The sequence below is a fragment of the Thermobia domestica genome, chromosome 2, assembly GCF_964235325.1.
Source record: "Thermobia domestica chromosome 2, izTheDome1.hap1.1, whole genome shotgun sequence".
Classification (NCBI taxonomy): domain Eukaryota; kingdom Metazoa; phylum Arthropoda; class Insecta; order Zygentoma; family Lepismatidae; genus Thermobia; species Thermobia domestica.
The window spans coordinates 281,933,624-281,949,911 of NC_137455.1; the positions used below are offsets into that span (position 1 = coordinate 281,933,624).

Here is a 16,288-nt window from a genome sequence, read left to right on the forward strand (position 1 = left end):
AATAGTTAAATTGTTAATGGTTTGGGTATTCATTTCAACAATCAATCAACTTTAACAATGAAAAAAAATTCTAAATGAAAAATCGGCACAGATTGTTGCCTTCGATAGATTATGAACTTACTTCTCTAAAACTTTAAAGTCTAGATTGAAATTTCTAAGAGAACTCGTGAATTATCGTGAAAGGTTAAAAATACATGAGATATGAGGACTGTAGTGACACCTATCGACAAAGCTTGCCCCTTTAAACCAATCTTAATACACAATCATAGACCGTGAAACATCGTGTTCCTTTTTTTAAATAAATCTCAGTTAACAATAAATTAATTACAAAGGCCATGAAGTTGAATGTAGTTAGATATTCTTAGATACTTAAAAATGCACGCCTTTTCTCCTAAGCTGATAAAATCTAGTAACAAGAATTTGCCTTGAGCATTGGAGTTGTAGTTACCAAACGTAGTCTCTTATAGATACGATGATATTGAGATTCACTCACGTAGAATTCAACATTGAGGGAATCAACACAATAGTAACACTGCAAAAAAATTCTAGTAAAGCCAGTAAGAGGATCACGCTTTATGAGTAAGGTACTATATCCATACTGCTAGCTGAAGCAGCCAATATTTCATGTATGGGATATGGACAACCACCATTAAAGGCACCATTACCTGTGAAAATATTATCGAATTGAGTCTATTAATGTTCTCCGTCGAGATGAGAAATAGTATTTAAAGATTATATTTCATTCAAGAGTTATCTTGTGCAGTAACGGACAGACGAACGAATGTACTAACATGATCCTAATAGTTACCACTGGAGAATCCCAAGTACTAACAAGATAATTTCCTTTCATACACACCAAAAATTATCCATTACGTAGCGTACGCAATATCTAAAAAGTAGCCTTTTTGTACCGAGTACTGTAAAGAAAGACGGAACCGCTAAGTTAGTAACATCGTGGTAGTTCCTTTCGACGATGGTTCAAAAAGATATAAGGAAGGACAACTGAAAGTTAAGGAGCTGGAGTGAACAATTGCCACGGATACAGGAGCTGAGTAATTGTTGGTTACACAGATTGTCATTTACTATCAATAGACATAAGGCAGTCTAACTGTTTATTATCAAGAAGGCAGATCATTCTCGTCTGAGGTAAATAGTGGTATAGATAACATAATGGAGTAAAAGTAGAAACATCTTCAAACTTCCTTTTACATCTAATGTACAGCGTGGACAATAAACCACTTGACACTAGCAGTTACAGAAAACTTTCTATTATCGGATCTCGATTTGGGAATTGTCCGCGGTCTATATTAATTATTTGTTTTTGCAACGATGCATCACTTTGTGATAAAATGTTGTTAATAAGCCTTCAATCACAAATAAATAAGTGTTTTAACACGAAAAAGAACAAAAATTTCCAATGTCTTTTTTGGGTGGGAAAAGTAAACCAATAAACTTGTGAGTACAGAAAACTACTATTTATTAAGTTACGAATGTATGTGTAGGCCTCTACTGTAAATAAAAAAATGTTGAAAAGCATTTTCGTGTTGATTTGTCGACGTTTCCGCATTTTGCAAATTACCCGTGATTGTAGCTTCACCCGATTCCGCAGTTAATCAGAAGTTTGCTGTATTCAATTCTCAATTGACTGTCGTAACAGTAAATGATTGACGTAAACAATACGTTATGGTGTGTTTCGTGACAAGTTGTAGTCCGCGAATAATACGCTGCAAAAATTGATTTTTAGTTGCGTCATTTCAAATTTTACTTTTGGGAACGGGGAAGCAAGACTCATTCACAGTGGCGTATTTAGGATTTTGTTTCGGGGGCGATATGCACAACACGTGAACAAGTACTTATATTTTTCCTTAAGAATGGTAAGAAGGATTATTGTTGTACGTGGATTTCGGGGGGGATTGAGCCCTATAACCACCTCTACATACGCCACTGCTCATTTATGTCAGTATAGTTCCAAGTTTTTATTAGGGTACTATTATATTATTGATTAATACATATACAAATATCAAACTCAAGGGGGGAGGGGCAGTTGCTTTCCCTGAAGTCCGAAATAATGCCATTGATTTCTTTCATAAAGAATTAAAACCTTGTTACATTTGAAACTTGGTAAGTTTACAATGACTAGAAAGTTATCAAAGACTGAACATACCTTATAAGTGATGGTTACACGTCTAAAATTACCAAAGTGTGATTGAACTATTTGTGGATTTTTTGCCGAACAATCATCTCAACAAGCAATGCATCTCAGCGGTTGGATGATATATTATATATTATTATCCAACAACATTAATGATGTAATATGTTTTTCTGTGCTTAAAATATGAAATCTGTGAATTGAAAATGATCGAGAACATCTTGAGCACTTGAGAGATAAACTAACTTCTAACGTATTAAATAGCTTACTTATGATACAACTTGTAATGATCTCATAGTTTCGTAGCTGGTAAATAATTTATTTTTGACAAGTGACTTTATGATCAACTCTGTGTTATTTATATTGTTATTGAAACAAAGTTAAAAAGTCTGCATATAAAAATATTGTGGAGTTAAGCGCAGTATAACGTTACATTTATTAGGAACCCATCTCTCGTTTTGAAGTGAAAACAGAGAAAGATAACATGTTAGTCACTGTTCTCTTTATAGACTGCTGGTTTTTGTACTAATACAAATATGTCAATGAGAGCAAGTCAAACATGCGAACCCGAAAAAGCGCTAAACAATTTAAGATCGGCAATGAATCTTTCCAGAGTGCACCAGGTAAGAGATGCGCACAAGCCGTAGTTAAAGAGACACGATATGTTCAACAGCATACATATCCCAACAAAATGGAAACTTTCACTTAAACTAGATTATCATTTTGCTTAAGTACAAAACTTGACAGACAAGATTTTATGATGCTCCATATCTCAACACAGTAAACAAGTGGCTGTGTTAATTCAACACTATGGTTCTGTTGTGTTAAATTTTGATACATGCCTGAATTTTGCTACTTCAACTCAATTGCATTTTGGAGTAAAGTGTTAAAATGTAAGTCGCTAAATCAGCCACCTAACATGATGAACTGTTTCAGTAACACACAATTAGTGTGGTTTTCTATATAGTAGCAACACAAACTTCTTTTTTCGACATGACGCTTATGGGCGTATAACAAAGCGTGGCACAAATTATTTCTAATGGCTACGAAGAACGAAATATAGTTGGAGACGAGGAAAAGCATAGTGAACATCGTAGAGAAAACAAATAAATGAAAATAAAGAACTACACTTGAACTTGAAATTGAATTAATGCACATAAAGACGAGACGATTAGTAAAGTTTTAACATTAAAGAGAAATATTAATACAATGCAAATTGTATTTGAGAGAGGAACTAAGAACTAGTAATAAGCTACGTTGAAATATAGGTAAAATAATTTGTTTGAATTCCTTATGACGTTTCAAAGCACTATATGAATCTTTTTAAAGTTAACTTTTAACATTTTATAAATGGTGACCAATTTTCTTTTCCGCACACTTAATAACACATTATAGTAAAATTGGAAAAGAGAAATTAATTTTATTCAATACGATATTTTATTCTGTTAGCATAAAGAGAACAGTACTTTTAAACAAAAGTAATACAATAAGGAATTCGATTGAATCTACGTATCTTACGATGAAGTCCTTGCGTGTCATTGTATAAGGAATCAAGTCAGTACACAAAAGAGAAATAGCTGTTTTTTTTCGTAACATTGAAAACATAATATTTCAAAATAATATCACAAATTATTTTTTTTTAAAAAAAGAGTTTGAACTGATTTTTTCGTATTAAGAATGGCGAGTAAAATGAATTAGGGAAAAAATAAACAATATTTTTAAGTCACTTACTTGCTGAAAAGCCTAAGAACAACGCAGAGGATAACAAACATGAGTCCAAGACCAACCAACACACCAATCATTGTAGGGTCCACATGCCGAGATGGAGGCGGACTTTCCCGAGCTGAAAATGGTAACAACAAAATTAATAAATCATTACACAATATATATTTGCATCACGACATATGTCATTATTTTAATTTTAAACGTAACACATAATAACGGAAACTAGAATTTACTGATAGTTACACAGAAAGTATTCGTTAATGAGGTAATTTGTTAAGACTAGAAACTGATAGTGATCATGTAACACACAACTCGCTAGTAAGTTAATCCAAATGGAGGTTTAAAGAACTAACTTACGCACATGCCACTGATATAGTGTCTCAGCTTAGCTAAAATTTCTTAATAGCATTTTTTAAATAATAATTTGAGGACGCTAAATCAACGGAATTATTTTTAAATACAGGGTGCTTCAAAATGAATAAAAATATTTTAAGGCTTTCCAATAACACATCAAACGAAAGGGCAATTCAAACGCTTTTTGCTACAAGTGTAAAATGTGAACACCATTCATCACACGGCACACATCAAGTCGATAGGCGAGTTCTTCCCAAACCTTGATCAACGTATTTGGAGTAATTGTTGTAACAATTGCTTCAATCCTGTTTCTTAAATTCCTCAATCTCCTTAAAATTCTTCACACAAATGTCTCCGGAATTGCTAATTCACGATTAGCCTCCCGAATTGGTTTCTTGGGGATACGCGTGAAAGACTCACTCGTTCAACACGTTTTTAGTCACTCTCCCCTTTGCACAGACAACCGGTGTTTCCAAACTGATGATACCATTTATGAATGTCATTATCATTTGGTGGATTGGAATTGAACTTAATACGGAAAGCACGTTGCACTGTAACTATCTTTTCAGTCTTTGCAAAATGTGAAACACAAAAAGCTTTCTACTCACTCCATATTTTGCTACTTGCACTTTCTAATGGCAAACAGAGGAGACAGTGTGTGTGTATGCGAGTGCGTATAAAACTGTTTGAGTTGTTCTTTAATTTGATGTATTATTTATAATTGTAATAAATATAACAAAACCTTAAAACCACGGTACGCATTTTAAAACATCCTGTATATTAATCCATGGAACCACGAGAAAAATTACCTAAAATTTTGAATCATTAAAGTATCGTTTATGCTAATCGTGAAGACACCCACTCTTTGATATTTTTCTTGTTGCGCTATTTATGATAATTTGAGGACGCTAATCCCATATAATTACTTTGAAGCATGTTACCCTATGGGGTGTCGAGAAAAAATACCCCCAAAAATGGGACTTTAGAAGTACCGTTTATGTCAATTATAAAAGTGCCACGCTTGAATACATTTCTAATTATGCTTTTTATACTAATTTGAGGATTCTGAATCCAGTGGAAAGTGATCGAAAAAGTTGGGATATCAATGAATATAAATATCAAAACTTTGAAGTCATTTTACTCGTAATCCCATGGAGGGATATCTCAGTGGTAGAGCGTTCATCTCTGATACATAGAGCCCCTGGTTCGATCCCAGCCCGCGCGAAGTGAACTTAATGGTGGACAAACACCATCTGCATGGGTTTTCTCGGGGTTCTCCCGTTTCCCCCACTTTCTTCATTCCACTATTTCATTCATTTGTCATCATCACTGTCTCTTTTAGCCTAGCCGCCATAACCGTAGGACGTAAAACTTAAAAAAAATCCGATTATCCACGAGCGGATGATCCGCGAGTGCCACGATTTTTTTTTTTAACTCTGTCGCAGTTCGTAACTAGTCGCTGCGGACTGACACTAGGCATGCAAATAAGTACTGTATGTTTTTAAAATAAATTACCTTGTAAAAAATCAATATTTTCAACAACAGTGCACGTTTCAAAGTACAACTCTGATAAGAAGAAGCCGATCGTTTTGAGGTAGGGAAAACTGGAATTGGAAGAGTGATTTGCTGTACTGTACACATTTTAAATCTTTTTTCGGGTTATCTGCGATTTTCGCTATCCGTGGTGCCTTTGCCACTCAATTCCGCGGATAATGGTGGCTTTACTGTACTTTCATCCAAGCCTACTTACGAACTTTGTGTTAAGTTCACTTCATGAAGAAAAGTTCGTCACAAACCACAATAATTTTATCGGTGACAAAGGTATGGTCTAAAATGTAGTATAACATACTACTACATAGTCACATTCAGAAGACAATCAGGAATGATTAATTTTCGTTCAACTGTCGTAAATAGATGGCAATATAATGTTGTGTCAGCTTGTAATGAACTTATGACTTGCAGTCATTCCAATGTCTCAGATATCAAGCCATTATGCAATCGGACAGTATGATCACTTCCATTTGACTATGAATAGAATGAAGCCCTGATGATATTACAATATTATTCACATATTATCACAGATTAAAACAAAACAAAGCTGAAGGATATCTGATAAGGTCAGAATTGTGACTTTTCTATTGGTATATACAGTACTTGTACAATATTTTGATCATTTGGAGTTTAGCGTCCATTTCAGCACCGAGGCTCTATGAGACGTGGATTTACAACTTAACGTGGAATCTAAATTACATGAGGTTCCATCAGGAATCGAACCCGGACTAGGAACTCGGAAAGTACGTCCGATAGTAACCTGACTATACAGGGAAACTTAAATAGTGGTTATAATTGTGAACAAGGGTGTGTAAAACAATCGAATAGCTATTTGTCATAGCTAATATCCTTGAAGTTTTACGTCCCAGGATTATGCCGGCTAGACTAAAGGAAACGGTGATGATGAGAAATGTATGAAATGGTGAAATGAATAAAGTAAGATGAAACGGGAGAAGCCCGAGAAAATCAACGCATACGATGTTTGTCCATCACAATATCCTCTTGGCGCGAGCTGGAATTGATGATTTTGATTTTTGAGTTTAACGTCCTGTTCAGCAGAGAGGCTATATGATACGTGTACCTACTGATTAACGTGGAATCCGAACCATATTAGCTCCCGCCGGGAATCGAACCCGTGTCTCCCACGCCAAAGGCGCGTGCGCTAACCGCTTAGACACGGAGGAGCTCCACGAGCTGGAATTGAACCAGACACCCCGTTCACACCTAATACCAAAGAAATTAAAGAAAATATGTTCGCGGAATATTAGTAGAATGAACAATTGAATGTCAACAGGCTGTGCAATGTTTTCCCTCTTTTTTCTTTCTTTCTTTCTTTTCTTTTTTCTTCGTTTTTTTACAATACCTACGTGTCTCGGAATTCCCTAGGAATTAACATCGAAATGCTTAAAATTTGCGGAACTTGTCACTTGAATGGGAAATACACGTTAAGTACATAAAGCTTTAGTTGGGTTCATTTGAATAGTCCAAGAAGCAAAGATGTAATATGAAGATGAGTCCTATTTAGAGGTAAGTATTAATAATCGCGAGTAAATTGAATCAAAGAATATGTTCCCATTCGCGAAATTTCCCATCTGTGACGATAAAATTCTTAATTCATACGATTTTATTGGTAACACCTTTACTGAAAGAATATGATTAAATCATGGAAAAAAAAATGTGAAAGCGAACATTGTTTAACTTCAGTGATGTAACAAACATATCCTACACTTAATACTGTTTAAATTTTCGTAATCTACAAGAAAGATCCTTGATGATACAAAATCACGTATTGAACAGAAGATCCAGTTATTAGATATGAAGTTAACATTAAGTTGATTCCCTTTTCCATTGAAGATACTATTTACCGTAGATTGACAACTGTTGAGAAATGGTTCACAATAACATTTTTAAAAGTGTTTATACTAAAATATTTGTTTGATCTTCCTTTCTCTGCTAATACAACAGTAAACTTTTATGGTTATTAGGATTACACTAGTGGGCGGTAGAAGATTGTAATTAAGGGTGTATCCAGGAGTTTTTCGTGAACTGGTAAACGTTTTTTTTAAAGGGGGGTAGGCTTTCAGAAACAAGAAAACTGTTTCAGATTATGTCATCATTAATAATTCACTATGAATAGATTACATTTATATTACACACATTATTATTAGTATTTGCATTTGAAACATTGGTTTTTACACTGTGAAAAACTAGTATTACAGATTGTAGGAAATGTGCCAATAGAAAAAAAGAAAAAAAATACATGTGCTGTTATATTTAGTAAGTTTGTTAGTTTGACTTACATTTTATGGGTGCAAATAAAATTACGAGTTAGCGCCCTAGATTTCCTGGCTCTAATTTCTTAAACTAAATCATGTTATGTTACAGTTATTACTGAAATATTTATTGGTGAAATGCGAACAAAAATATAAGGCGTTTACGGACTACTTCGTTTGAAGAAAATTCGCATCAAAATAAACTTACCTCTCATGGACTTCTTAATAACCAGTTGCTATCTCTACGGGAATCATTTATAAAACGTTTGCTACGAAATATAAACGAAATCGCACAAGTCGTTTTTGAGGAAATAATAATAATAATAATAATAATAATAATAATAATAATAATAATAATAATAATAATAATAATAATAATAATAATAATAATAATAATAAAACTACCTCTGTAAATATTTTCGTGACAAGTGATTTGAGCTACATTATAGAGGTATTAATTAAATATGAACAAAATCGTCAGAAACCTTTTTGAGAATATTGTCCGGGAAAAGCTCAGCCAAAGAATGAACTAATCCTTGAGGATTTTTTTTCGAGACAAATCAATTATGCGACATTGTCAGTAAGAGTTATGAGCAAAATCGCCTGTGTCATTTTTGAGGAAAAAATCCGGAAACTCATCCTTAAAAAAAAAAAAAAACTATACCTAGATTGTTCCTAGAAAAATTACTTACGGTATTCCATGTTATAGGATTGTTAATGGAACATTGATTTATGAAACTTCAACGAAATCGTTAGAGCTATTTTTGAGAAAATCGCAAATTTTATTTTTCACCCTTCAGTAAGCTACTCTTAGTTTAGGAATAGGAAGAAAATTTGAAAACAAATGCTTCTAGAGAATCTAATAAAATCTTAAAACCTTAAATTTGGTCTCGGTACGTTGAACAGAATGATCTCTAGACGACTGGACATCCTTACATCGGGTTGAAAGGACAGATGGACGAACAGATGAACAGACATCCAAAAATCTGTTTTTCGGCATGTAGAGAGAGGCCACGAAATATGTAAAATCAGAGAAATCTCGAATTCGATTTTATTATCATGATCGCCATGCTTTCTTTTCTCCTAGCGTCCCTCGAAAGTAAACATTATAAAAATATCCAAGGAAAAAATAAAATCACTCTCAGATAGTTATGCACAGTCAGGGGCGGATCGAGGGGGGCGATTGCCCCCAGAAGAAGTAACTTTCTTATTTTATTCATATATATAAATAAAACCCACCCCAGAGTTTGGAGTTCTTAAAAGCAGCTCTAAGTAGCAGTGTTATAACTCACCCCCCAAAAAGTCCGTCCTGGATCCGTCCCTCACACAAGTATAGTTAGCTAATAAAACAGCACTGTGTTGGCTTATAAAGTAGGAAAATTAACACCTCTTAGCAAATGTATTTCAAACTGTGTAACTAAAGAAACCTGAAAATAAAGTAACTTCTTTCTTATTTGTCTCACCTGCAATTCGCCTCACTCCTATGTACTGAAATAAACTTCGTGTCACAAGAGCCTATGAAGTACTCTGGCCGACAATATGACCCACATTTCAGCCGATGACGCCACTTACTGCTTGGTGTATGTGAGTGTGTAAGCACATTTCTTCTTTACGACAATTATTAGTTGTCTCCATGGTATATTACTGGCTATGATATTAATCAATATTGCACTCATTATTGCATTTGAAAAGTGTGTAATTTGTTGACGCTGTCCACAATTTTTTTCCTTTTATTTTTATGCTTATATAAAAGTGGTTCAGTAATCAACATAAATGCCACACTACTATAGTTAGAAACGTAAAATTTAGACAGAAAATGACCCTGTCATGGAAACAAGCGATAAAGAAAGGATTTTAAAAACTCATATCTAATGGAAGTTAAAAGGTTTTTCCAATCCTTATTTCCAAGCATATAGTACTAATATTTCACATTAGGAAGATACAACTTGGCAGTAGCGGCACTAGGCTTGTAATAATAGGGGGGCAACAGGGGAGGCAAGAAAAATTTTGAGGAAGCGCATCAGCCATACTTGTTTTGCTTTGAATGTTATTATTATCGGTTGTATATATTCTTATTCTTATTCTTATTATTATTATCATTATTCACCGGTTGTACATAGAAAAAAATAGAGGGCGAAGATGAGGTCAGAAAAAAATGTTAGGGTGGCAGTCGCCCCCTCCTCGCCCCCTGTAGCGCCGCCAGTGCAACTTGGCACATGAGCTTCCTAATAAAAATAACTGGACATGTGTTCCATTATTTTTCTAAAATTCCCCTCTTAAATAGGAAAAATGGTGCAATTTCTATCTTACGAACTTCGAATCTTTGCAAATGTGAAGATTCTCTCAACTTAGAAGTGTGATATTCAGTATTTAAAGTCTTAATTAAAAATTAAAGAATAAATGTTTCAACAATTCCGCTTCTAATGGGGAAATGAAACAGTTTCCGATTCTTTGTACAGAAACTTTACGTAAGTATTCGTTTAAGTTAGGAGTAAGAAATAATATACGTATTTAAACTTCTAATTGAAATTAATCGAAATTGTCTTTCATCTTTTCAAAACTTCGGCTCCTAAAATGGACAATTTCCATTATTGGAAAATTTTGGATTCTTTATTTAAGAAATGCTTAATGTGAGTTATTCGCTCAAGTTGGTGACATGATTTCGATATATAAACTCGCGATCAAAAATGAATAAACATGCGTTGCAGCGTTTGCGACAATTCCGTTTCTAAAATGGAAAAGAGAGTCAGTTTTCACGATGACCAAATTTTCGGTTTTATATCCATCAATCTTTATTCATCCTGTATGAAGAGTTAACACTTTTATTTGTTCTATTATAAACATTCGTCTTTTCCTTTAGTAAAGATGTTTAAATAAAAACCTAACAGTCGACAGTCACTTACAGCGGAGGGAGGGGGGACAGTGAAGTCATTTGGGTCTGGCCTTCATTTGCCCCTGATTGTAATATTAATACGTCCGTTACTCCACATCATAACTCTTGTACGAAAGCAAAATTTTGAATCCTGTTTTCGTGCAATGAGCAGATAGAGAAATTATCTCGGAGCAGTTTGTTAACGGTGTCAATCCACTAACACGTTCACGAGTAATTGTGGCTATCCATATTCCATTTATTCATAAAGGTATAGTTTAAGTAACGCTAATATGCAACCCTCAAAACATTCAAGAGTTATAGGCTGTATAAATGTCCAGGCGAACTATTTTAAGCCAGTTCATTCATAAACGTACGGGGTTTCGCGTGATTTTCTTTACTGTCTTTAAAAGCATTTATTAAACCACCTTCTTTCGGCTTAAAACACACGTAATGAGAAGTAATTGTCTTAAATATAAGCAGCTTCACCGTTATGAGTATTTTTCGTTAAAAATGAAATAAAATAGTATTTAGAAAATGATTCTTGCAGTAGTAGTTTATACTGACGTCATTTCTCTTATATCACTTAACACATTTCACTCATGTAAGTTAATCGTTCCGTAGTTAAATTTCTTTCTTTCTTTCTTTTTTTCTTTCTTTTTTTGTAAATTCATAGAATATGTAAATTTTAGTTACCAAATTTTAACAGCTTTTATTCAAATTTTTAGATTAAAGAAGTATGTCCACTGTACAGAGGTTGTTCAGTCTACATTTGGCCAATTTCGACTTACCTAAAAATTTAGAAGAATCCATGGTGCCAGGTCCGTAAGTGCTCGATGTGTTTTCCTTGGTTCCTAACAATAGTCCGACAGCGTAATTTCCCCTGTAATAGGCTTCTCTGAAGAACTGGGAGGGGAATCTTGTTCCATTCCCTTTGCACAGCTTTCTAAAGTCCTTCCACAGTTGTCACGCGCCGTTTTCCCAAAGCCCGCTTTAGCAATCCAAATCCACAATAGTCCATAGGCCTTGCATCTGGAGATTTAACAGGTACCTCATTGAAAGGTATCACCTGTATACCACTTGCCTCCTCCATCTCCCTGTAGAATGCGAGGGACAATCGTGAGGTATGTGATGAGGCTTTGTCCATGTGAATGCGCACCAGATTGGCGTCATTTCCGTGCATTGTTGGAATCTCATGCTCGTAGATCGGCCGCATGATCTTCTCCTGAAAATACTGCGAATTTATTTTGCAGTTCTTCGCCACCTTACGAATCTTCAGTTTACCTCGGTAACAGTAGCCAGTAACGACCATGAACCCTTTTGGGAAGGATTCTTTACAGACATGGACCCATCTTCTGAAGTTCTTGGCGCCTTTCTCTCGGTACATGGTGGCTTTCGGTTTGCCGCAGTCGGAAATGTAAATCCATGATTCATCGAGCGTTACGACGTACATCCACCTTTGTTTTGCCAGATGCCATTCGTATAGCTTCCGGGCGTTACACTTTCGTTCCTTTTGGTGGGCATCCGTGAGAAGATGGCCGCGAGCTTTCATGACTATTTCCAGCTTGAGTTGATGGTGTAACGTCCGGCTCACAGTCCCCAAAGACACGTGAAGACGATTAGCCATACACCTTTGTGTTGACAGATTTTCTTGCATTGCCATTTTGCGAAGTTTCCTCTGCATGGTGGAGGTGGCCTTGGTGCATTCCCGCTTCCTAGGCAACTTCGTTGGTGATAAAAATGGTGGAGCTTCGTTACCCTTGTACTTTTTAATAACATTTTTTATTCCACTTAAACTGATGTTGCAACCAATATTCTTGCGCTGTTTTTTAATGACAGAAACACTGAAGTGGGCATCATAAAGAGCCGCAAAATAGCCTTCCGAAAACCCGCTTAGTTTGGGCGGCATTTTGGTCACAGAGAGGAAACCCACACACTTGGAAACAAATTTAACACAACACTCACAACAATGGTCCTGTTTTGTGCGTTATAGTTGTCCGCGCGAAAAAACAACTCCGTTCCCAGGAAGCCATTGCACAACACTGCAGGACGCCACGAACCAGGTCGGGTGAGTCCATTCTGCCCGGGAGGGGGAAGGAACGAAATCGGCCAAACGTAGGCTGAACAACCTCTGTACAACCAATTAACGCTTAATCACATGATATTAAATTTCAAAGAGTACAATTAACACGTTTTGCAAAGGGACTGTTCTATTATTCATAAACTTTCCTCAGGTTTAAACTTCTAAACTATGTTATGCATGAGTCTGGAAAATTTTATAGAACGGCTATGTCCGTCCCTCCGTCTGCCGACAGATATCGGAGCAAAAACAATAGAAGACAGCGATTTTTTTTAAACAAAAAAATTATATACATGGATTGAGTCTACCAAGAATAAGTTTAATCTCCTTTCTTAACCCTATATTCCAAAAGCAAGTGTAGAGATAAACTATTTTTGGTTTCAAAGTTGATCACCAAAGAACAAAAGTAATAATGCTGTAAAATTACCTACATACGGGAATCAGTTTTCTCCCACAACCTTTTATTATAAAATGTTTGTTATAAAACAATACAATACATATTCACTAAGATCAATACAGAATCCGCTAAGTAATTTGGGTAAATAAGTCTCATGACCCAAGCAGCCAAGAGAAGAATCCCCACAAAACTCCTGGCAAGCTGAGTGGAGGTAGGCTAGAACTCTCAGTGATCCACGCAAGCAAAGAGAGATTGGAGTCTCACAAAGTGCCGGCAAGCTAGGCGGGAAGGAAAACTACTAAGTTCCACGCAAGCTGGATGGTTGCGGTTAGTAATCTCTTAGAACTTCGCACAAACTAAGCGAATGGTTAAGTTCTCACAATGCTCCAGCCAAGCAGAGTGGGCAGAAGGCCTAAGAGCTCCAGGCAAGATAGGAGTCTTGGGTTAGGCTAGGATTCTCTCAGAGCTACAGGCAAGCTAAGAGGGGAAAGTTGACAAGCCGAAACTGATGTCGTTTGAAGTGATGCATGGAGTTTTATATCTTCTTTTAAGCAGCAGTGGTGCTGGTGTTTTTCTGTTATTACAAGACCAAGGGGTGACAATAATTCCTGTTGTCTCCTTCATGTGGTAACTTCTAGCAAAAGGGAACGTGATGTTGTTTATGGATAAAGGCACATATTGATGTTCATATACGTTACAATACATAGCGATCAGTGATTTTCTGAAATGGATTCACCATGCCAAGAATACAAATTTTCTTCACCGTTATCAATCAATCAAAACCGGAAGGGATAGAATTCAACTGCCACCCCGGTTTTAATATTGAATTTAAAAGAGCAAAACTGGTAAGAGATGGCGACAAATAAGTTTTTGATAAAGACTTTTGCTTCCGAAAAATAGCTTTTCTGCCCATTTTTATCCTTGTGTTCAAAGCAGAAGTGTAGATTTTCTTTATAATTTCCGTTTTGAACAACGATCGTTATAAAGGAAAACGATAATAGATAGCGAGGAGCGGTTTTCTTATATGGATTCAGTGAGGCTATAATGCATTCTTTTTCTGTGCTTATATTTCTATAAAAAACCGAAAAATATACAAATCTAGGCAACTTTAGGTTTTAATTCTGACCTCCTTACAGCAAAACGGTAATAGAGAGCGAAACATGCTTGTTTCATATGAGTTCAGTGTCTCGAAAACCGGTTTCATTTCCGATCTTATTCTTATATTGGAACCGGAACTAGATTTATCACTTTCAGTTTCAACACGAAACTTCTATAATAATATGGAAGTATTTCGTAGCATTACAATTTGAAAAGCAACTAACTTGTTTCTTTACAATTTCCACAGAGTTAATTTGAAATAACGTCCAGTGAAGAAAATCTTTTTAGATATTAGTTGGATTATTTGATAAGTTAATAACAACAATATAATTTGTTTTCAAATACAACTAACACGAAATACTAACACAACTAACTTACACAAAATACAACTAACAGTAAAGAATTATGCATTTAGCATTAAGATGTCTCAAGGAGAAACTGTTCCTTTAATCCTCTCCATTAGCTGAAGCGTTAGGTAAGCAGAAATGAATATTTTAAAGTTGATGAATTATTTGGATGTTGGAACGAATTTTCATCAACTGAAGCAAAATGACTTCTTTCTTTATTCATATTTCTTTCTTTTTTTAATTTATTGGACTAATGAATTTGTAACTTAGCTTGCTGTCATGAAGCTGTTCAATTGTTCAGCGTTAATACTGTCCAATGAATATTCAAACAACCTGAATACGAAGATACTTAATGAATATTTATGTTCAAATTTACTGACATCTGCGAGCTGAGCTTTTTCGCCTGAAATAAAAGACGAATGACAGGAGGAGAGGGAAGAGAGGGAATCCGGAAAGACGACTTTTGTGTCCAGTTATCGTTTCGTTTATATTTGGAAGTTGTTATATTACATGGGAAGAAATACGCCATACTTTAAATAAGATCTTTATGATTATAATAAATGTCACAGTAATACAATGAAATCTTAAATTTTTCACAATGTAAGTTTGAGATTTTTTAATAATAAAATTATTGTTCAAAACGCGAGATTTTAGATTGCACCCTGGTTTTTTGCTCTTTGACAGATGCCTTCTCTGATTGGCTGGTTTTCATTCGCGAATCTTCTCCTACTGATGTGTCTACTCAGTGTAGCCTGTGTGCCGTATATATATGATTATTTTTGAATACGCTGATTTGTACTGTATGGAATTGGAAAAGAACGTGTGTGGCGTACCTAAACACGTAGGTTACATGCGTAAATCCTGTAGTTTTTGGACTTTACATACAGCAACCGTTTAACTGAAAAAGTATGTCTTATACCTATTTTCCGTATAAGTGTTCCGAATAAACGTACTTTCCGTACGAACGAAAGACCTGCATATAGACGGTCAGGATCTTACATACAGATGGAAGTATCTAACATATAGCTGACGTATGTACCATATGTATATGTATGTAATATACGGAAGACCTAGATGTCAGACATGCTGCAACGGCATGATGTAACATCTAAACGGGAGATAGGGCAATATATAACATATGGATGATGCATGCTTCGTTCGCATTTCTGTAGTAAACATATGGATCCCGTATATTTGTACAAATATACAACTGTCCGGATAACGGATTTTTCTCAGTGTGATGAACCAATATAAATAGTTTTGGCAGACATTTTCACATATATACATCCCTGTTCACAGATGCCTCATTCACGTTTGTAGGAGAAAGCTAATATATATCCTCGTATCTTTTGTAGGTATTGCGCACATTCTAAGACATTTGGTTTAAATTTTAATTTTGAGATACGCTTTACTCACGGGTATGGTTGACTTGTCTGCACTGCTAA

General features: G+C 35.3%; 1 protein-coding gene across 3 annotated transcripts in view; it reads right to left on the bottom strand.

The window, feature by feature from the left end:
- The window catches only part of LOC145678532 (uncharacterized), a 537,693-nt gene that overhangs the window by 63,459 nt on the left and 457,946 nt on the right, over positions 1 to 16,288 (bottom strand). For all 3 annotated transcript variants that reach the window (XM_081748781.1, XM_081748782.1, XM_081748780.1), the window contains one exon: positions 3,881 to 3,992. In XM_081748781.1, the coding sequence (XP_081604907.1) occupies positions 3,881 to 3,992 (112 nt within the window). The remainder of the gene's footprint in view (positions 1 to 3,880; positions 3,993 to 16,288) is intronic.